Raw genomic sequence first — 22076 nt, forward strand, 5'->3', positions numbered from 1 at the left:
CATTTTTTCGTATGGCTATTGGCCATCTGTGTGTCCTCTTTGGAGAAGTGTTTATTCAGGTCCTATGTCCATTTTTTAATTGGATTGTTTGTTGTTTGGTGTTGAGATGTGTGAGTTCTTTATAAATTTTGGGTGTTAACCGCTTATTGCATATATTATTGGCAAATTCCTTCCATTCAGTAGGCTTTCATTTTGTTGATGGTTTCCTTTGGGTGCAAAAACTTTTTAGTTTGATGGAGTCCTGTTTCTTTAGTTTTTCCCCTTGCCTAAGGAGATATGTTAGAAAAAAATATTTCTAAGGGAAATATCAGGGATGTCACTGCCTGTGGAAAACATATTTTTCGAGCACTTACTCCGGGCTTCTAGAATGGGAGCCCTTAAGGGCAAGGACTGTCTGTGTCATACTTCCTGGGCCTGGAAGACGGCCTGCACTTAAGTGCTCAATGAACGGCTGTGGGATCGGTGGCTCCAGGTGTCCCTGCGGGGTGCGTTATACATAGATGGCAGCCAGCCTCCCACATGGCTTTGAATTTTCCCCGCCTTCTGTTATTTTCACCCTTGTGTGGTCCTCTCCCCCACGGTATCGGCCGCGGTCAGGGAGACCAGCAGAACACAGCAGTCACGATGCTATGTCCCCACTGAGTTTAGGATATAATGGCTGCAGCTTGTGTCTCTCTCTGTTGGTTTATCTGACGTAGAGATAGACCTGGCCTTTGGGAGAAGCCGTATGGATAGGTTCCAGTGGGGAGGAGCTGAAGCCTCCTGCCAACAGCCACCTGGGTGAGCTTGGAAGCTAATCCTCATTTCCACTCAAGTGGCCAGAGGCTGGAGCTCTGGCTGACAGTTTGCGAGTTGTGACAGACTCGGAGCCAGAACCACCCAGCTAAGCTTTCCTAACTCTCCTAAGCTCAGCCATGATTCCTAACTCTCAGAAACAGTGTAAGATAATAAATGTTGTTTCAAGCTGCTAAATTATGGGAGTAATTTGTTACACAGCAATAGATGACAAATATAACATATGATTTCTCACCGAATCCCTGTAAGGAAGGCGTTAGCAGTACTCTGACCAATGAAGACACAGAGAATCAGTAAAATCAAGGAATCTCTCTAAGACATCTCAGCTAAAAGTAGAAAAAAAAACTTGAAACAAACCCAGGTCAGACACCTGCTATCTCAGAACAAAAACACATTTCTCCTCAAATAATCCTACCCTTAAAGTTTTTCATGCTGTTATCATTTGGGATTTCCACATCTGGTAAAAATAAGAGCAGAAATTATTAAAAATATACCAGGGAAGCTGTTTGCAGAACCCATAAATGCTCGAGGTTTTAGGGTCATGATTTTCAGTCAGAGAAATGACAACACATGGGAACAAACAAGTTGAAAGGAGAACCTGAAAGTGGTACTATTAAAACCATCTGTAGATATTTTTGGCATAAAGAAAAAGCTCCTGTTTGCAGTCATGGCTAAGAAGCTTGGTCTCTTTTCATGTGCTCTGTTTAGAAAGGCAGAATGTCATTGCAAAATAATTTCTTCTTGAGAACACAGGCAAGCCTTGAAAATATGAAGCCAGTTTTAAGAACATAGGCCCACCCCAGCCGGTGTGGCTCAGTTGGCCGGAGCACCTACCCGTGTACAGAGAGCGGGCAGCTTCAGTGGCTGGGGCCTCTGCTGGGGGCATCCGACCCGTGCTTCTGCCTCGCATCAACGTCTCTCTCTCTCTCTCTCTCCCCCCTCTCTCTCGCCCCCCCTTCCTCTCTCTCTCTAAAGCAATGAAAAATGTCCTCAGGTGAAAATTTTAAAAAGTTATAATAAGTAAAAAACATAAAAACATTAAAAAAAGAATATAGTCCCATTTCTATGTGGCCTATGTTGAAGCAGAGGAGTAGACCCACCTGGAAACAGTACCCTGGGATCCAGTCTCCTGCAGGTTCCAAATTTTAAGTGAAAATGTGAATCTGCTGTGCAAATGGAACTTCAAGACAAATCCCCAGGTCTCCCGTTTAACCAGACTGCTGTCCCCAGAACACTTACACAGAACTTCTGCAGCAGTTCTGGACAGTCGTGAATTTGAGTCACATCGACGGATAACAGAGAGAACTGAACGTTGTCCAGCATGTTAAGCCAAGGCGTGAAGCAGCGGCCCTCATTCACAGAATCCCGAAAACGGGTGGGTCGAGGTTGGTGTGTGAGATGTATTACAAGACCTTTGAAAATTATTAACAGTTTAAATTACTGGTTTCTTCAAATCATACATTTAAAAAAATAAATGAGAGGACTTCCGTTGTGAACACGTGGGTCTGAGGTGTTTAGGCACATGCCGAGGAGATGCCGGGCAGGCAGGTGGTTTGGCCAGGCAGGCAGGAGTCGGTGGGACTGCCCAGGCGTAAGAGAGTGGGACCGAGGAGGGCTAGACTGGGGCCCCAAGTTACACGCCCCGTCAAGGCCTTTCCCAATCCGCCCCTCCAGCCGCATCTCCAGCTCTGTCTCCTTGGGCGGCCACCACAGAGTCCTGCTCCTTGTCCTTGCACTTCCCTGCCTCGATCTTTCCCTGTTTGTGCCCACAAGGTTCCCGGCCCTGGAACCCGACTCAAATACCACCCATTCGGTAAATCCCTCCGCTCATAGTAGGAATATATCTGCTTGTATGTTTTGTCCAGATTCTGGTGAGGCTTTTTTTTTTTTAATTGAATTTATTGGGGTTACGTTGGTTGGAAAATTATGTAGGTTTCAAGGGAACTATTCTGTAATACATCATCTGTATATCGTATTGCTTGCCACCCAAAGTGCAGCATCTTATACGTCCTTTTCTTACATTCCCCAGAATTACAGGTGTAGCGCCTGTGACTTCTAGGAGCCAGAGGGGTGGACCCCAGAGGGCGGGGAGCCGGGGAGTGACGCCATCAGCGCGGAGGCGGGGCTGGCTGCGCGGAGGCGGGGCTGGCTGCGCGGAGGCGGGGCTGGCTGCGCGGGGGCGGGGCTGGCTGCGCGGGGGCGGGGCTGGCTGCGCGGAGGCGGGGCTGGCTGCGCGGGGGCGGGGCTGGCTGCGCGGAGGCGGGGCTGGCTGCGCGGACACCAACCTCACCTTTGCCCCACTCCCAAGCTCCGCCCCGAACTTTCCGCCGTTCCCGTTGGCTGCGCGACCGCCCAATGGGCAGGCAGAAACCCGGAGCTCGTGCTCCGCGCCCGTGGCGTTCGCTCTCGTTTGCGCGTCTCGCGAGCGTTAGCGTGACTGGCTGAAGCGGAGCCGCCTGGGGTGCGTTCGACCGCCGTGAGGCCGAGGCTGCCTGAGGCGACCGGGAGCGGTGACCATGTTCCGAGCGGCGGTAACGAGGCGGCTGCAGCAGTCGGTGAGACCCGCCGGGGCTTGGAGGGCCGGGCCTGGGGACGGCCCTTCAAGCTGCCGGTCCCCTTGCCGGTGCCCGCGAAGGTCACCGGCTCCCACAGAGCTGACCGGCCGTCGCGCACGCAGGCCCCGCGCCTCCGGGCCTCGGCCCACCCGTCGGGGGCGGCCGCGCGGGGCCGGGGTCGGGGGCCTTGGCCGGGGACCGCAGAGGCGCCCTGCGCCCGCGCCCAGCTCCGCTGCGGGCGCCCCGGGCTCTCCACAGGTGGCGGGGCGGGCGGCCGCGTCCCGGGGCGGGGAGGCCGGCGCCGCCGGCACGCTCTCCCGCGAAGCGCCTCAGGCCCGCGTTCGGCCCGGAGGCCGACGTTTCTGGAAGATGCGGACACGCTCCCTGGGCGCGTCGCGGCCGCGGCGGTGCCGCCGCCGGTGTGGGGCGAAGGGGGCGGGGCGGCCCCGAGGCGCTCGCGCGTGGCGCGTCGCGCGTGGCCCGCGTGGCCCTCTCTGCCGTGAGGAGGGTCGCGGGCGGTGCGCTCTCGTCCGCCCCGCCGCCGTGGGGCCCGCTCGCGCCGGAGACGGCGACGTACAGCTCGGGGGGCGACTCACGCCGTGGCCTCTGGCGCCGGGGTCGGACGCCGGCGCGCGCCCTTTCCCTCCTCGCCCGCCTCCCCGGGCCACGCACGTTTTCCCGGCCGCGCGCGGAGAGCGCCCGGACACGCAGCGGGCCGTCTCTCTAGGCGCCGGGGCGCCCTTTGTTGTGTGTGTCTTGCTACGTAGAAAAAACTCCCGAATCCGCGCTCCGCCGCCCCAGGTGCACACCGGCCCCCTCGGGCGCCGTGCGTCCTCGCCCCCGGCGGCCCGGCCCCGGCCCCGGCGCCAGACAGAAGGGCCCGGCTGTCACGGCCGCGGGGCCGCGGGGCTGCCGGCAGGACCAGGGCCGTTTTCGGAGCCCTTGGCTTCGTGTTGAGGAACGAAATTGAACTCTCATTCACATGCAACTTTTAATTTCTTTGGAAAGAAGAAAGCGAGCCCATTTTGATGTGGTTCCGAAAGATTTATTGCGTGAGGTGAATTCCATAAAATTATACCGCCTGCCAATGTGTCACCTAAGGGTCCTCTCTGTTTTTTTAAATTGAAGTAAATTGACTGTGTTTTTAATGGTATGGTCCATGTCATATGTCGTTTCTGCTCATGATTGAAAGTAACCATATTTTATTACTAAAGAGGTCAAAGTAAGTAATTTAAGTGCAGAAATGTAATATGCATTTCATTACAAAATGCATGTTAAAATAAGGATGGGTGACTTTAGTTATATATTCATCTTTTTCAGTTGAACTTGAAGATATTTTATAGGTTATTCCTGCTTTTAAATTTGTGAGGGAAGCGGAAAGACCCTCACCCCCCCCCACCTTCTTCACCTCAGCGCGTTTGGTTTTTAAAGGTGGGGGGGGCGGGGGTAAAGTGGGGCGTTAGAGTCTAGCCTTTTTTTTGGTCTCCTAACAGCTGGGCTTTACTACATACAGTTGAAGCCGCAGCCGGGACTCCTGGGCAGTACGTCTCCTTGGTTGCTGCTAAAAGGATGACAAGCGACTGCCGTGTCAAAGCTGTCACGGTTGGTAAGAGAAGGAGCAAAGTGTGCTCACGGGACGTAGCTGTACCCGGGGTTGGTAGTGACTTTGAAGGTGTTGGCCTCCCTTCTGCAGTGGAAATGAAGATCAGTTTACGGTGCGTGAAGGAGAAACAGAGTGAGGCGGTAGGGTTGATGCTTGTTGATAGTATTTTCAAGAAGTTTGGCTCTGAAAGAGTGGAGAGAGGGCAGCCCCTTTCAGCGCAGCCCTGAAGGCGTCGGTGGCAGGCGGGCGCAGAGGTGGTTGGTTCAGTTCCGGAGATCAGCCGGGCGGCCCCTTGCTCGGGGGTCTTGCCTTCCATGTGTGAAAGGACACGCGGCCTGTGATGCGCTCTAAAGCGAGGTGTGTCTGCATCTCGTCAAGGCCAGTCGCCGGAAATAAGGGTATGTGGCTGGTACGTGTTTTGCTTTTCGGAACTCGCTTTAGTCCGTCGTCTAGCTCAGGTCTCTAAAAGCACGATGGGGTAGGCGTTTTAGGGATTTGACAAGGCTCCGCACTGGTCTTGGCCGGGACGCAGAAGGGCTTGGACAGCTCCCATCGTGCCGGGCCGGGATTTCTGTGTGGGACCCCAGGAAGGGGAAGGGGTCCTGCCTGGTGGCTTCCGTTCTCATCGTGGAGCAAGAAGCGGGGCTCTCCGGAGGGCAAGGGGCAGCCTGTGTTGGCAGTTGGAGAAGCACCGGAAGAGGATGTTGGAAGTGGCAGCCGTGGAGGGAGAGAGGCCCGGCAAGGCTGTCGCAGGAACGTTGCCAGGCAGTTTTGAAGGCCCAGGTGAGGCTGAGGACCAAGAATTTATAGCCACACGGTCTGCATGAGTTGAAGTGTTTTTGAAGTGTTTTGAAGACATTGGGATTCCTTTCTGGGTAGTTACCTTATTAAGTGTTTCTTTTTTTTTTTCTTTTTTTCCCCCCCACCTCCTTCCCCTGCCCCCTCCCACATTCCCTCCCCCAGCTCCCCCCCCCCTTGCTCTGTCCGTGAGTCGCCGCTACCTGTTCCCCGACCTTCCCCTTCCCTTCCCCGCCCCCCCCTTCCCTCTTGTCTCTGTTGATTTCTTATTAAGTGTTTCAACAGTTACCTTTAAATATTTAAGACTTTGGTTCCTTTTCTCCATGAAAAACATTACCTCAATGGTATGTAAGATAAAATAACAAAGTAACTTTTTAAAAAACACTTTTCAGTAATGGACCTGTACTTTTGGAATCTTTAGTGGTATTCTATACCACTCTGCTACCTAAAGTAGGATTTTGGGGTTTTTTAACTTTTTTGAGCTGGAAGAGAGGCCTTTGATGTCCTTTTTTTTGTTTTTTTGGTCCAGTGCTGCCTTTTTTTTTTTTTTTTTTTAAGCAGCAGAATATTTGCCAAGCATAATCTTACAGGAATGACCTATATATAGAACAGCTAAAAATGACGGTGCTTTGATGTGAGTGGTAATTAAAAACCCAAATTCTGGGATCCAGCAACCTGGACTTTAAACCTGGCTCTGCTTCTTAGCTATGTAACCACTAAACTTTGATTTCCTTATTGTGAAATCAGGGTAATAATACTACCTACATCAGAGAGTTTTTGTAAGTTTTAAATAAGATTATACACACACACAGTCTCATATATGCACATATATACATACCGCACCCCCCCCCCCGCCCCGGAAGTTCTGTTGGATTGGCCAAAAAGTTTGTATGTTTTTTTCTGTAAATTAAAAGACATTTCTCATTTTCACCAATAACTTTATTGATTTGGATATTTTTAGTATGTTGGCTGTCTTCTGCTGTTGGCTCCTAGTGTAGGGCCAGGGGTGCTGCTAAACATTTTCCAGTGCGTAAGATGGCCCCACAGCAAAGAATTATTTGGCCAAAATAGTAGTAGTACCAAGAAACTTTGCAAGCCACTTTTGATATCGTTGATCATCTTCTCCATACACTGTACAGATTTTTGTTTCGCGTTTCAGTTGCATTTTTACCTTTCTTGAAATAACAAAGCATAACATGCTGAAAATAAGTATCTTCTTCCATCTTCAGTATTAAAATGGCTATCCAAAAATTCACCAATTTTGATCAGTCTTTTTTAAATGCACGCTGATATGACAGCTGTTACAGTACAGTCTTAACAATTTTTTCAAATGAATTTAAAGACAACTAAGCATTACTAGAGATGTATGGAAAAAACTAAACAAACTTTTTGGCCAACCCAGTAAAAAACTTGAGGATTTTTTAGAACTACCTAAATAATCTGTTGATAGAACTGTAATTTACAGGATATGGGCCTTATGCCATGAGATCTTCGATTTATTCACAAAATATTGATGGAAATCTCATAATTTTATGGTAAATGATGTGTTAAACATACATTAGGTATCTGATATATTTTGGTAATAAATAGTTTGTTACTGGCAATTCTTGTGAAATGTGATTTAAATAATAAATTATGCCATTGGGTCCTCATTACAAAGTTCTTTGCAAGGTACTGTGCTCTTCTGGTTAAAAAAGAAAAGTACCATATAATTATACAGATATTTATTAGGAAAAAACATTGTATTAGACTCTGGGGATAAAAAGAATGAACACGTGGTATTTGCCTTCTGTGAGAACTTTCATTCTGTCCCAGGAATTGTAAATTCTTGTGATTGGCTATAACTTCTTTGGAGAACAGGATTGTCAGTCCGCATTCAAGCATGCCTACCTCTAGGAATTTGTTAAAAGAAAAGAATATTAATGTGTATAAAGGTTTCTAGCTGTAACCCTAACCACGCCATCCACTGATACCCAGTGGCGTGGTTCCTTCCTCTGGCACGTCCTCCTGTGCTGTCCTCTTCCTCTTCCCACTCTCAGGTTGGTGCGACTCTGCCTCCGGAGTCTCTGGGATTAAGGATAGAGGGGGTTTAGAGGGCTGAGGAGAAGGTCGGGGCGATTTAGGTGGGGCACGCTAGAGCAGGGAGCTAGGGGACAAGCCAGAGGGGTGAGCAGTACAGGTAGGAAGCTTAGGGGGGGAGGAGCAGCCCCCGACTCCCTGAAGGATGAGCAGACACTGGCCTCGTCGTCTGTGGAAGCAGAACAACGAATCTGGCCAAGTTCCAATCAGAAGGGTCTTTCTACTAAAAGGAACTCCCATTTATTGAGGATGAATGCAGAGATTTAGCTATAAGGATGGTCTTTGCATTGTTTACAATAATAAATTATTAATAACTGAAGTGCTACAGAGACTGATTAAATTGGTATACTCATATGCTATGCTCATAAATAGGTGAAGGATTTTCAAGTATAGCAATTGATGTTTACAATATAATAAATAAATAAATAAATAAATGTGGTTTGTAAAATCCATGGTTAACCACCGTTATAGGCCTGTGCCTGCCTTCCCTTCATTCATACCCTCCTTAAAAATTTCCAGGTCTGGGTAAATTTTTTATTCTGCTTTTCACTCCAGCTCCAGATCGGAAGATTATTGCTGAATGAAGCCACACTACCTTGCCATCTGGTCATCAGGGTCTCTTTCTCTCCTCGCCATTTCCCACACGGACAGCGCCCACATTTGCATCTTTCCTCATGCTTGTGGTGCCCTTCTGCATTTTTTCACATGACAGGAACATTTAAACTTATTTTCTCTTGATTCTCTACTTCATGATCTGTGTCCTCTAACATTTTGGATATCTTTGTTAATTGGAAAAACTATTCCATCTTATAATTGTATGTTTACAAGTCTTATTTCCCTTGAAATTTTTGAGTGCAAGGGCCATTCTTGTTCATCTTTGTGTCCTGATGTTTGAAGTCGTTCTGGTTGACCACAAACTATTGGTGGTCTCTGGATAGTCTACAGTACATGTGGCTAGATGCCGGTTGGTTCTGACAAGCTTGTCTCCAAGCTTCTTTTTTGAATTTGGAAGCATATCCGAACAGTGGAAACCTCAGCAAAATTGCTGTGTGTTTTAAAGACAGATTAACATTATCAGTTATTTTGATATTGAATGCATTTTTCCTGAGGCAGCTGAAATCAGTGTGAGTAATAGATTCTGGAGCCATTGTTTCTGGATATACTGTAGTCTTTAGCAGCATTGCTGCACGTGAATGTGGTTGGTAGTAGTTTGATTCCTAATTTGATAGTAACATATTCAGCTTAAGGATTTTAAATTTATATATATTGAGTTTCTCATCGAACATAGATTAGTGGGAAAATTGTTTTGAACTCATTTTTAAAATTTTCTAACAGTACAACACTAATTTACATTTTTCTTCTCACTGGGTATGAATATTGACAATAGAGCAATAGACACACTAGCCCAATTTTTGCTTTTAAGCATGTGTTTTATAGCTACATTAATAGAACTGAGTGTTGTGTACTGTTTCCTTTAAAGCACACGTGCTTAACAACCAATAAAAAAAAGTATTTGTATTATAACATTCTGTTCCATTTTCTCCCTCTTTTTAGGCCTTACTACTACGATTTCAGAGTACCCTGGTAATAGCCGAGCATGCAAATGATACCCTAGCACCCATTACATTAAATACCATCACTGCAGCCAAACGTCTTGGAGGTGAGGTGTCCTGCTTAATAGCTGGAACCAAATGTGACAAGGTGAGAAATTTGTAAGGTCAATCATAGCAAATATAATCTCCATCAAGAGACAGGGAAAGATGGCAGCAGAGAATTATGGCAAGGACTGTAACCCAAGCTGGGCTCTAATCCTCATTAAATGGCCAGTGTCACAACCATTACTATGTGTGAAAAAAACTAAGTTTGCTCACTAAGCATTTTATCTTTTGAAATGAGGTAGATAGTTGATTTAGTTCCACTGGCACCATCATGTGCCATCAGGTACCAAGTAGAATGATAATATTTGAGTCCCCTTAAAGGTTAATAGCCGATTCCTTTTTTGTATTGATGAATATACTTGCTAATTGCTTTTAATTCCTGAAAGTGGTAAATCTGGACAAAGCATCATGGGTGTTACTTTTTAATTGGTGTAAGGAGGCAAATGGAAGCAGTACTACGCTTTCCGAGTGATGGTCAGTATGAAAAGTTCTTCGTTTTTGTCGCTGTTGGAATATGACAGTGGTGGCTTTGTAAACCAATCCCCTGGTTTGCAGGGTCTGTACCGCTGGGCTCCCGTGTGGCTGAAATCGTGCTTCAGTTAAGCTGACGCAGCTCGAGCCCCCCATTTCCCGCTGACACCACCCGGGGGTTGCCGAGCGTGTGGCTGGGGGCTTGGACCTCAAAGGAAAGACTCCAAAGACAGCACATTTCTTTTTCTTTTTAGACAAATTTATTTCTTATTAAATGACATTGATACCATGTGATACAATGAGATTCAGAATGCTACTGCCACATCTAATTTCTTACATGAAACTGATGTCTTAAAAGAATGTATTCTAGCAGATTTGGGGTTAAATTATGTGGATTTTTTCCCTAAAGCATGCTAACAACTACTGAATCTTATGTCATTGATACTAACCCAGAGCATGTTGATAGGGCTGTGGTATCTTTTTTTGGTTGCCTGGCTTTCAGATATACAAGTTTAGATAAACAAGTTGATTGTTTATTTAAAAATATTTGAAGTGCTATTTTATTTACACTATTTTTTTAGAAAAATCAGAGCAGAAATCACCTTCTGTTAAGTTACAGTTTTATTACCATGATACGTCCTATTCTTAAAGAAAAACAGCCAGTGCCTGTGTAGGGAGACTTAATACCTGAGGCTGATGTCAGTTCTGTGCCGGGTCATGTAGCTGTTTATCATAAGCAGCAGGTGATGTTTCTGTGTAGTGCCAGAAACTTGCTGATAATAAAAAGACGGTTTTGCCAGAACAGGGTAGCCCGCCAGGGAATATTTGATTCAGCAGAGGTGCTCGTGCACCTCGTCCATTCTTCAGTGCATAGTGTTGCAACCTCAGGGTCCTCTGATGGGGGAGGCACAGGCTTTTGTGCCTACTCATCAGTGAATCTGCGTGGAGGTAAACAAGAGGGCAGAGGACTAGCGTGTGGTTGCCGTGCTTCTGCTAAAGCAGAAGCCAGCCATGCTGTAACTGAAGAGACTGGAAGAGGAATTCCAATGGCCTCTGTATGCAGGTAATCTTGAGGGGTCAAAGGGCTTTCCCAGAACCCCAGGAAAAACAAGGAGCTAAAATCTATAAATTCATTATAGAAAAATGTATAGAGATGGGCAGGAGCGCAGTGGTTGACAATAAATGGACTGATACAAAACTTCGGTATTGCCCAGATTCACTAATTTTAGACTTTAGTTATTTTTATTTTTAAAGAGAGGGAAAGACAAGGAGGAAGAGAGGAAGAGAAACATCAATATGTGAGAGAAACATTGAGTGGTTGCCTCTTGCATGCCCGCCACCCCCACCTGGAGACTGGGCCTGCCATCCAGCTGTGTTCCCTGACCAGGAATCAAACCGGCAACCTTTTGCTTTGCGGGCTGACACCCAACCAACTGAGCCACCTCAGTCAGGGCCAGATTTGCTAATTTTAATATCAGTAGAAATTACTGTTGCCAAATAGAGTGCCATGGCCTATAGACCAGTGTGGATGGGTCCTACTGTTCTTTACCCCGAGCAACCCTACGTCTGAAATTGTTGGCTGGGTTGTTACCGTGAGAGACAAAGAGAACCTAATCATTGCCTCATTTTCACCATATCTGAAATGATGAACTTGCACTTGGTTGAGTGAAAGGTAAAGAGCACAGTTGACAACTGAATTTGAATAGAGAGCTTTGTTGATTTTGGCTTATCAATTAGTACTTTTTTTGGTAGTAAGATCAATTGACATAAGATTTCCTTTGTTAAAGATTTTTTTTTTTTAAATTCCTAGGCAGCCCTTTTTTGATGAGAACAAGTTTTACAGTTGACCATTAAGGTTTTATGCTCTCTTGATATTGGTAGTGGTGGCTCTGTTTGCATCTTTCAGTTAGATGGATAATTTAAACCTTTCTAAATCATAGGTGGCACAGGATCTCTGCAAAGTAGCAGGTGTAGCAAAAGTTCTGGTGGCTGAGCATGATGCGTACAAGGGCCTTCTTCCAGGTAAGTTTTTCCAGTGGAAAAAATGTAACGTTTGCATGATTCTTGAATATACGAATATGAAAATATTTTGAAATGTATTTATCAGATGTGTTTGATTCTCAGAGGAACTGACACCATTGATTTTGGCTACTCAGAAGCAGTTCAACTACACGCACATCTGTGCGGGAGCATCCGCCTTCGGAAAGGTGAGAAGACTGAGCGTGTGGGCTCTGATGTCGCTCCTCGAAAGGGGTAGATCACACCGCGCCAAAGCTGTACAGCAGGCTGTTTGCATGGCTAATCCTGCCTTTCTGAATTAATGTGGTAGTTCTGCTAAAATTTATTTCAAGATTTTGTTACAATTTCTGTTAAAACAGGATCTTCAGGTTTTCAAATTTTGTCAGAGACAACTCTGTCCTTTTAAGATTTTGTCATAATTTATCAGAATGCCACCTCCAGGTTTTAAAATTTTGTCATGGAGGCTACTATAAAAGATTACTTTCTTTATGAACATGCTGAACTGCCTCTATCTTGGTAAGTCATTTGTATTAGTAACGCATCTTAAGAGAGAGTTTATTTAGGTGGCTGATGGATATTTAGAAAGGACAGATTCTGTCAATATCTGTTTGGAGAATTTGGGAAGGGCTGTGTAGTGGTCAAAGACATTCTTAGGGTAAAAAAAGCTGTAATCTGATTATGTGCCTTCTGATATGTCTGAGAAAGAAGGGTCTGCATGAACTTTTTATTTAAAAAGCAAGATAGGGGAGCCCAAGAGGACTCCTGTCAGTGGGTCTCTGGGACCGTGGGTGTCATCGAGCTTCTTTTCTTTTATCCCCTTATTAATCTGCGGTTTTTAGTTTTTACTTTTCAAGATTATAAATTGTGAATGCATTCTTACCATAAAGGATGCATACTGTACAGCAGAATGCAGACCATCCAAGTCCCTTTCCTCATTCCTCGCTCCCTCTTCCCTCGTCCCAAGTTACTAGTGTTAACAGTTGTACATTCTTTAGGCCCCTTTCTGTGGATTTTCAAATTACGTATAACTTTTTTTACTTCTAAAATTGGATAATATAGCATGAATTGTTTTACAACTAAGAGTATATCTTTTAACTAAGAGGTTTTTAACTAAGTATATCTTGAAAATATTTGCTTATAATGTGGCTATCTCACTTTTTTCAGCTCATAGTATTCCTTATGTAGCCAAGGATGGGTAATTACGTTGTTTCTGATGTTTTTCATTTATAAACTTTGCTGCAAGGAAACATCCCTGTACATGCATCTTTGTGTACATGTGCTGGTATTTGTGTATTATTTATTTAGTTTATTTTTGTATCGCATTTCTTCCCATTACCGTACACCCCCCTTACATGCTCTTCCAGCTCCACCCACCCCTTTTCCTGACCCTCCTCTCCCCAGACAGAGTTCTGGAAGTGAACTAGCTTGGTCAGAGACTATGTGCTTGTAAAATTTTGATGTATGTTAGTAAGTTGCTCTCCTAAAAGGATATCTCAGTGTGCACTCCACCAGTCATGCATGAGAGTACCTGGCTAACACTTGGTGCTGCACATTTTAAAAGTGCCCCTATATTGTATTTTGAAAAAAAATTGCATTTCTCTGATAGTGAATCATGTTTGTTTATAGTTCTTGGTCATATTAATTTTTCATTTGAATTGTCTTTTAAAGATTTATTTTATTTTTTCAGAGAGAGGGGAAGGGAGGGAGAAAAAGAGTGAGGGAAACATCAGATGGCTGCCTCTCGCATACCCCCCACCATGGACCTGGCCAGCAGCCCAGGCCTGTGCCCTCACTGGGAATCGAACCAGCGAGCTTTCAGGTCACAGGCCGGCGCTCAGCTCACTGAGCCACACCAGCCAGGACTCATTTGAATTGTTTTCATTTGACTTTTTCTTTTACATATACACTTTTGTTTAATTAATTTTAAATATGAGTTTGGGTAATAAGATATAAGCTCTTTTATCAACTAACCATGTTGAGTGGCAATAACAGTCAGCTCCCTAGACATTGATCTCTTTACTTGCAAAATGAGTGGTGACTGTGAATAGTTACTTGGGGTACAGCATTAGCTTCTAGACATGAACCACTGCAAACTGGGGGGGCCGTGCCCATTCACCCATGTAACATTGCTGTGGTTTGTTTTTAACCTTTAGAATCACAGATTTGAACTCATTAAATTTTTTCTTCTAAGGTTAATAGAATTTCTAGGCAATAACAGAAGTTTTAGCCTACAATGTAAACATGAATTTAATAAACAGTTGTTCTTTAATCAGGTTGTCACATTGTACACCATCGTAAGTTTTTCAGTTTTCATATGGAGTTTAGTAATTGATAAGTGAGGTGGTTCCACAGATACATATGACCTTGGGTTAGTCATTTACCTTCCTGAATTCTGTTCTTCATATATGTTAAATGATGCAGTTTGACCAAGTGATGTCCAAGATCTATCAACCAGAGATGTCAAAAAATGGAATGGGTTTCCTCTGTGGTAGGTTTCCTTTTCCCTGGGGATGATAAAGGCAGAAGCTTGACATCCACATACTGTACTTTAAAATGTTACAGGTGTGCACTGAACTAAAAGATTTTTGTGGACCACTCCATCTCGGAGAGTTCTGATTCTGTGTTGGATGGTTTAAACAATTTCAGCAGTCGTGAGTTTCTTTGATGGCAGTTCGCCTAGAAGATTGTTAAACCAAGAAAGGGTGTGAATTGTGTCGAATTAGATAGAGTTCAGTATGCTGGCCGTGGCTGCTGTGTGGTGGCACAGGGGAGTTCTGAGGACAAGGGGCACGTGATAGGAGCTGGTGCTGCCGCCTCTGAATGTGTTTGGAATGAGGCCGTTCATCAGATGAAGCTGCGCAATTGGCTCTAGAACAGCCCTTCACCAGCTGTGGTTTTGAGATATATTTTTGTATTTGTATTCTGGGATTTGCTTTCTTCTTTTTGTGCATGAAACGATCATTCTTGACAGTTACTGTGTCGCCTTCCCTGAAACTATGTGTGGAGTCTGTTGAATGGTGGGGAGAGAGGTCTGTTTACCATCCCCCCTCTTAGGATATTTAGATGGAAGATCAGACCTGGAAAAACAGACGTCTTTAAGCACTGTGGTAAATTATTTTCAAGATGTGCTAAAATAAAACAGATAATGGGAGTACAAAAGATACTACATTTGAAGCAATTTAGAAGGTCGTAGCACTCGAAAAAGAGACACAACCTGCATAACAAAGTTTGTGAGAGAATCTGCTCAGCCTGACAGCAGGGTTGCGGTCGTATTTCCTGAACAGTGAAAGAAAGTGGTTCAGGAAAAGCGTTATTGAGGCTGGCTTCCTCCACTGACAAATTTAAAGGCAGGTGTTTTCTAAACCTCTTATTTACAAAGTTAGAACTATGTTTATTGTCATTTTGTTTCTCAAACCCCTTTTTAAAAGATAGCTGCTGATATTTTAAAAAATTTAGTCTTTTTTTTTTCCCCTTTTTACCCATCTGTCACCCCCTTGCCCTTTGGCAAACATCAGCACCCCTCTGTATCTGTGGGTCTCTTTCTGTTTTGTTTGTTCATTTGTTTTTTAGGTTACACATGTAAGTAAAATCATACAGTATTTGTCTTTCTCTGTCTCACTTCACTGAGCATAACACCCTCAAGGTCCATCCGGGCTGTCAAATGACAAGATCTTATTCTTTTTTATTGCCGAGTACTATCCCATTTTATAGGTATCATATCTTCTTTATCCATTCATTTATCTATCGATGGGGATCTAGGTTGCTTCCATATCTTGGATATCCTAAGTAATGCTGCAGTGAACATATGGGTGCATGTATCTTTTTAGATTAATGTTTGTTTCCTTTGAATAAGTACCAGAAGTGGTATTGCTGGGTTTTATGGCAGCTCTATTTTTCAGTTTTTTGAAAAACCTCCATGCTGTTTCCCATAGTGGTCGCATCAGTTTACAGTCTCACAAACAGTGCACAAGGGTTCCCTTTTCTCCACATCCTCACCAACACTTGTTTGTTGATTTATTGACAATAGGCATTTCGACTGTGATGTGACATCTCTTTGAGGTTTTAATTTGCATTTTCATGATGATTAGTGACATGTGTCTGTTGGCCGTTGGTATGTCCTGTTTGGAGAAATGTCTTTTCAGGTCTTCTGCCCATTTTTAAATCAACTTCTTTTCTTTTCTTTTCTTTTCTCTTTTCTTTTCTTTTCTTTTGGTGTTGTATGAGTTCTTTATATATTTTAGATTTTAACCCCTATTGGCTTTATCATTGGCAAATATCTACTCTCATTCAGTAGGTTTTCTTTTCCTTCTGTTGATGCTTTCCTTTGCTGTACAAAATCTTTTCAGTTTGATGTAGACCTGTTTTTTTACTTTTGCTTTTGTTGCCTTTCCCCAAGGAGACATATTTAAAAAGATACTGCTAAGAGTGGTGTCAAAGAGTTTACTATGTCTTCCTCTAGATTTTATGATTTCAGGCATTATATTTAAGTTTTTAATGTATTTTTACTTTATTTTTGTATATGGTGTAGGAAAACAGTCCAATTTCATCTTTTTCAGGCATATTTCCAGTTTCTACAACACCACTTATTGAAGAGACTACCTTTACCCCATTGTATATCCTTGCTTCCTTTGTTTTAGATTAATTATAAGTGAGGATTTATTTCTGGGCTCTCTGGTGTATTCCATTGATCTATATATCTGTGTTTATGTCTGAACCATACTGTTTTGATTATTGTGGCTTTGAAGTATAGTTTGAAATCAGGGAGCATGACACCCCTCATTTTGTTTTTTCTCAAGGTTTTCTTTTTTATTGGGTAGAGGGGCGGCGTGCTATTCAGGGTCCTTTCTAGCTCCATGTAAAGTTCTGGATTAATTTTTCTAGTTCTGAGAAGATTGCCATTGGTATTTTAAAATGGTTTGTATTCAGTCTGCATATTGCTTTAGGTAGTAAGTATATTTTAAAAATACTAATCCTCCCAATCCATAAGCATGGTGTGTCCTTCTGTTTATTTGTATCTTCTAGTCTCTTTCTTCTATGCTTTAGAGTTTTCAAAGTACAGGTTTTTCACCTCTTTAATTAAATTCATTCCTAGGTATTTTTGATGCAATTACGAATGAAATAAAAAAATTTTTTCTGATCATTTGTTAATTGACATATAGAAACAATAGATTTATGTATATTGATTTTTGTATCCTGTAACTTTCCTCAGTTTATTCTAGTTGTGGACTCTTTAGAGTTTTCTGTATATATAGTATGATGTCATCAGCAAATAACTGAGAGTTTTGCTTCTTCCTTTCTGATTTGGATGCCTTTTCTTTATTTCACTTATCCGATTGCTGTGGCTAGAACTTCCAATACTATGTTGTATAGAAATGGTGAAAGTGAACATCCTGTCTTATTGCTGATCTAAGAGGAAAAGCTTTCAACTTTTCATCATTGAGTATATTAGCAGTGGGTTGTTACATACGGCTTTTATTGTGTTGAGGTATATTCTTCTATACCTACTTTGTTGAGAGTTTTTATCATAAAATGATGTTGAATTTTGTCTAATTCTTTTTCTGTATCTATTGAGATGATATGACTTTTATTCTTCGTTTTGTTATTGTACCACATTGATTTACTGACTTTGAACTGTCCTTGCATTTCTGGATAAATATCACTTGGTTGTGGTATACAATCCACTTAATGTATTGTTGAATCTGGTTTGCTAGTATTTAGAGAATTTTTGCATTCATGTTATATCAACGGGATTGGCTTGTGATTTTATATTTTTGTAATGTCTTTGTCTGATTTTGGTATCAGTGTAGTGCTGGCTTGATAGAATGAGTTTGGAAGCTTTCAATCTTCTTTTTTTGATACTTTTTTAAATGTTTGGTAGAATTCACCACTGAAGCTGTCTAGTCCTGGTCTTTTATTCGTTGAGAATTTTTTGATTATTGCTTCAGTTTCATTGCTAGTAATCGGTCTGTTTAGATTTTCTGTTTCTTACAGGTTCAGTCTTGGAAGCTTGTATCCTTCTAGAAATTTATCCATTTCTTCTAGATAGTCAGATTCATTTGCATGTAATTGTTTGTAGTATTTTTTAGTGTTTCTTTGTAATTCTGTGGTGTCAGTTGTCACATCTTTTAAGATTTGATTTATTTGGGCTTGTGCTCCTTTTTTCTTGATGAGTTTGGTTAAAGGTTGGTCAATTTTAACTTTTCAAAGAACAAGCTCTTGGTTTCATTGATCTTCTATCTTGTTTTCTGAGTCTCAGTTCCATTTATTTCTGCTGTGATCTTTATTATTATTCTTTCTTCTCACTTTGTGCTTTGTTCTTCCTTTTCCTGTTCCTCTCGGAGTAAAGTAGATTGTTTATTTGGGATTTTTTTTGGTTTCTTGAGGTAGGCCTGTATGCCGTGAACTTCCCTCTTAGAATTTCTTTTTCTGCATCACATAAATTCAACCCTTTTATTTTCTGTGAGATCTCAGTGTGTTCTAATTGGAGTTTTGTAAACCCCAGTACTTTTCAGTACCTCTTCTATCCTGGTTGAGAGAGGATTACTGTATAATGTAAATAACAAACTGAAAATTAGAAGACCTTTCCTGTTGGAAATATGACAGGACACTTGACTCCAGCTGTCAGTACTTGTTAGCATCCATTTATGTGGAACCACTTACTAGATATGGATCAGGGACAAGAAATAGAGGATATAAAAGATTTGCCCTAATTTAGTTGAGGGTCATATAGTATGTGTATTACAAATTATTGTAAAACAGTACATGTTACTGCCATTTAAATAGTGAAGTTGTGCATGCATGTGGAAAGACGCAGAATAAAGAGTAGTTAGAAGATACTCCTGGGAGAAGTCTGAGAGACATGTCTGAGAGGGGTTGGGGCCAGAACGTGAATACTGTTACGGGGGGAGTTTGCCCACTAGAGGTGGCGTCAAGTTCAGGAGATGCCCTGGAGTGAGCTCAGTGGAGAAAGCAGTGCAGAATTGAGCTTCACTGTTTGAATGATAAAAGCAACTTCACTTTGATTACATTTAGATGACGTCATTATCTAAGAGAATCTTGGAGAATCTTGGAGTGTAGAAAGTATAGATACTCAGTTTTTACTAACCGACTCTCTCTGTATGAGAGCCCTGGAGTCAGAATTTCAGCTGGAGCCGTAGGGGTCCCCTGCCTCGCCCTGTGCGAGGAGGTAGCTGAGGCCTGGGGCAGTGCGGCTTTCTGCTGGTGCGGGCGGGGTCACCACCTGCGTCTCTTCCAGAGAAGCTACAATATGTGTGTACGAGGAAAGGCACACGTCAGTTTTTGTTGCTTTTCTTTTATATACCATACAGGCTTTGGTTCAGCTTTCTCCTTTTATTTTATTTTTTAATGATTATATACAATTCCATTATATGGATGATTTATAACCCTATCCCCCTGTTGATTGACATTTAGGTTTTGTTTTTTTAAATGCAATAACAGTTTTTTATTTTATTTTTTTTTAGAGAGTTTATTTTTATAGAGGGGGAAGGGAGGGAGAAAAGGAGGGAGAGAAGCACCAGTGTGTGGTTGCCTCTCTCAGGCCCCCAACTGGAGGCCTGGCCTGCAACCCAGGCCTGTGCCCTGACAGGGAATCGAACCGGTGACGCTTTGGTTCACAGGCCGGCACTCAATCCACTGAGCCACACCAGCGAGGGCGGCAATAGCAGTTTTTTAAAAGGTTAAAATGTCTGCTATAAAATCTTTTCTTTTTATACACTGAGTAAATATATACAAGTGTATTCTTAGTATTTGAGAATTTTACAGTTCTTTTAAATACTTTCCTATCTAAATTCGTATAACCATCACACTTTGTAAGCAATGTTAATTAAAAGAAAATATCATCTCATAATTCAGCATATTGAGTTAAGGTGGTTGATTAGTTAAAACTCATAAACTCTTAATGTAGAGTAATGCTAGACTCTTACGTAACCTCAAAGACTATCCAGAAAGTTGTGCTTGAAGTTGTAATACCTAAAGATGTGTGTGAAATATAAAGCATTTGAATTAAAATTTCTACAGGGTTTGCATTTAGAGAATGTTGTTGCTGGTACTTTATAGCCATTCATCAGCATGTTATATGTATAATTTATGCTTATTTTGCTTTTAGAACCTTTTGCCCAGAGTAGCAGCCAAACTTGATGTTGCCCCAATTTCTGACATCATTGCAGTCAAGTCACCTGACACATTTGTGAGAACTATTTATGCAGGTGAGTACCTAAGGAAAATAATTAATTAAAATGTTCTATTTTTGTAAATTTTAAAAGCAGAAATTAATCTCGAATTTAGGATTTAAAAAAAAAAAAGAAAAGCCATACACTTGCTGCTAGGTCATGGCAGGATAGTATCCTAGATAGATTCACAGCACAGTTTTTCCTGGTCACTCAGTTTATGGAGTCCGATTTTTCCAGTGAGCAATAAAAACTGGATTCACTATTCACTATATTTTGTAAGTGGCACCTGGAAAAGCAAAACTTTCCAATGGGGAAAAAAATATCATTCTCAGTCATCTTTGCTGCTTCTCGTCCATTTCCATCTGCATTAAGAAATTCGTTTCAGTGCGTCTCTAGTGAACTGATGTTTTGCTGAGCACACTGGTCTCTGGTGGGGCTGGAGGAGGCAGTGAATTCTTTACAGTGAAGTTGTGTGTTTCAAGATAAATGGTCGCCCTGAAATCAGATCTTTCACTTTCAGTAGTGTTTGAGGGGGAATATTGGGTCATCGTTTAGGTCATTCTTAAAGTGATTGCTAATTCATAAAAATGTCTCAAAACCTCTACAAATCTTGGCGTATCACACTTCTTGTTCTTGACGCCCTAGCATGTTTTCACTTTTCCTCCTTTAGCATGCATAGTGTAGCTCATTTTTAAGTTGTTGCAGCTCATTCTGTTGAGTTACTGATTGTGTTGTTTTTAGAGAAGGAAGCTTTTCTTTATAATCCTTTTAGGAAGAGTGTACCATATTAGTGGGGCTTTCCAGTCCAGGTACTTGCTTCTAGGCAGGTCAGCACTTATCCTATTTCTGAAGATACCAAGGTTAAACAGATATGTACTGATGTGTTTCTCCAGTGTTACGGGTTTTTTTCCTATACTTTGTAGAGGTTGAAGACAACTGGCCCATGGTTATTTCTGTCTTGTCTTTGTGAAGTAAATTCCGAACCAAAGGAATGCTACTTTGTTGTTTTCCCTGGGTGAGGGTGAGGTGTGTGAGTGTGTATGTGTGTTAAAAATAAACTCTGTATTTCAGGAAATGCTTTATGTACAGTCAAGTGTGATGAAAAAGTAAAGGTGTTTTCTGTCCGAGGAACATCTTTTGAAGCTGCAGCAACAAGTGGAGGTAGTGCCGGTTCTGAAAAGGGTGAGCTTGTTTTTGTTTCTTGTTTTTCAGTTCATGGATTCGATGAGAGATGGTCTCTAGTTAAATTTCTGATGCAGAGCACTTGAAAGCTCAATCTAAGTGATATGCCTAATCTTACACAAAATAAAGAAATATTTATAGTCTCTTTATATGTCATTCTTGGTACTAGGATAGCTGCTTCGGTAGATCAGAGGGGTGGGAGAAACAGAGGGTCCATTAGGATTAATGTGCTGTGTTGATAGTAAGATTTTTTTGCTCTCTCTCACTGCTTCCGATTATGTTACTTGGGAGATTCAATATAATGAAAGAATGTAATAGTAAATGTATAGAGTGTTACACTTTAAAATATACAGTATCTTTTTAAAATATATTTTAATAGTTCCTTTTTATTATATTTTTTTACATTTTCATTTATCCCACCTTATACTCTCTTCCACCTCTACCCACTCCCTACCCCGACCCGACACAACATACACAGTATCTCATTGCAACTGCAGAGGCCGACGGGCTTATTACGGTTTCACAGGTAGACTCCACTACATGACTTCGCAAAAGTCACACAGCTGTCACCATGAAGGCTGGAGTGTAGTCCCTTTAAGCCTTTCAGAAAAATCAAAGAATGAAAGTGGGAGCACAAAAATCTACAGTAACTAACAAACTTAAATTTCATGGAATTGATTCTTTGTGTGCTACTCTTAAAATTAGTATTATTTTAAAACTTGAATTC

At 42.5% G+C, this 22076-nt stretch overlaps 1 protein-coding gene across 1 annotated transcript in view; it reads left to right on the forward strand.

Moving 5' to 3' along the window:
• Positions 1-3185: 3185 nt before the first annotated feature.
• ETFA (electron transfer flavoprotein subunit alpha) overlaps positions 3186-22076 on the forward strand; it is a 48153-nt gene continuing 29262 nt past the window's right edge. Inside the window, exons 1-6 of the mRNA XM_054588717.1 lie at positions 3186-3350; positions 9385-9531; positions 11900-11981; positions 12084-12166; positions 20104-20203; positions 21239-21349. Of these exons, the coding sequence (XP_054444692.1) occupies positions 3312-3350; positions 9385-9531; positions 11900-11981; positions 12084-12166; positions 20104-20203; positions 21239-21349 (562 nt within the window). The 5' untranslated portion in view covers positions 3186-3311. The remainder of the gene's footprint in view (positions 3351-9384; positions 9532-11899; positions 11982-12083; positions 12167-20103; positions 20204-21238; positions 21350-22076) is intronic.

Source organism: Pteronotus mesoamericanus, unplaced genomic scaffold (genome assembly GCF_021234165.1).
Source record: "Pteronotus mesoamericanus isolate MK-2021 breed Mesoamerican mustached bat unplaced genomic scaffold, CSHL_Meso_final contig_1242, whole genome shotgun sequence".
Lineage (NCBI taxonomy): Eukaryota > Metazoa > Chordata > Mammalia > Chiroptera > Mormoopidae > Pteronotus > Pteronotus mesoamericanus.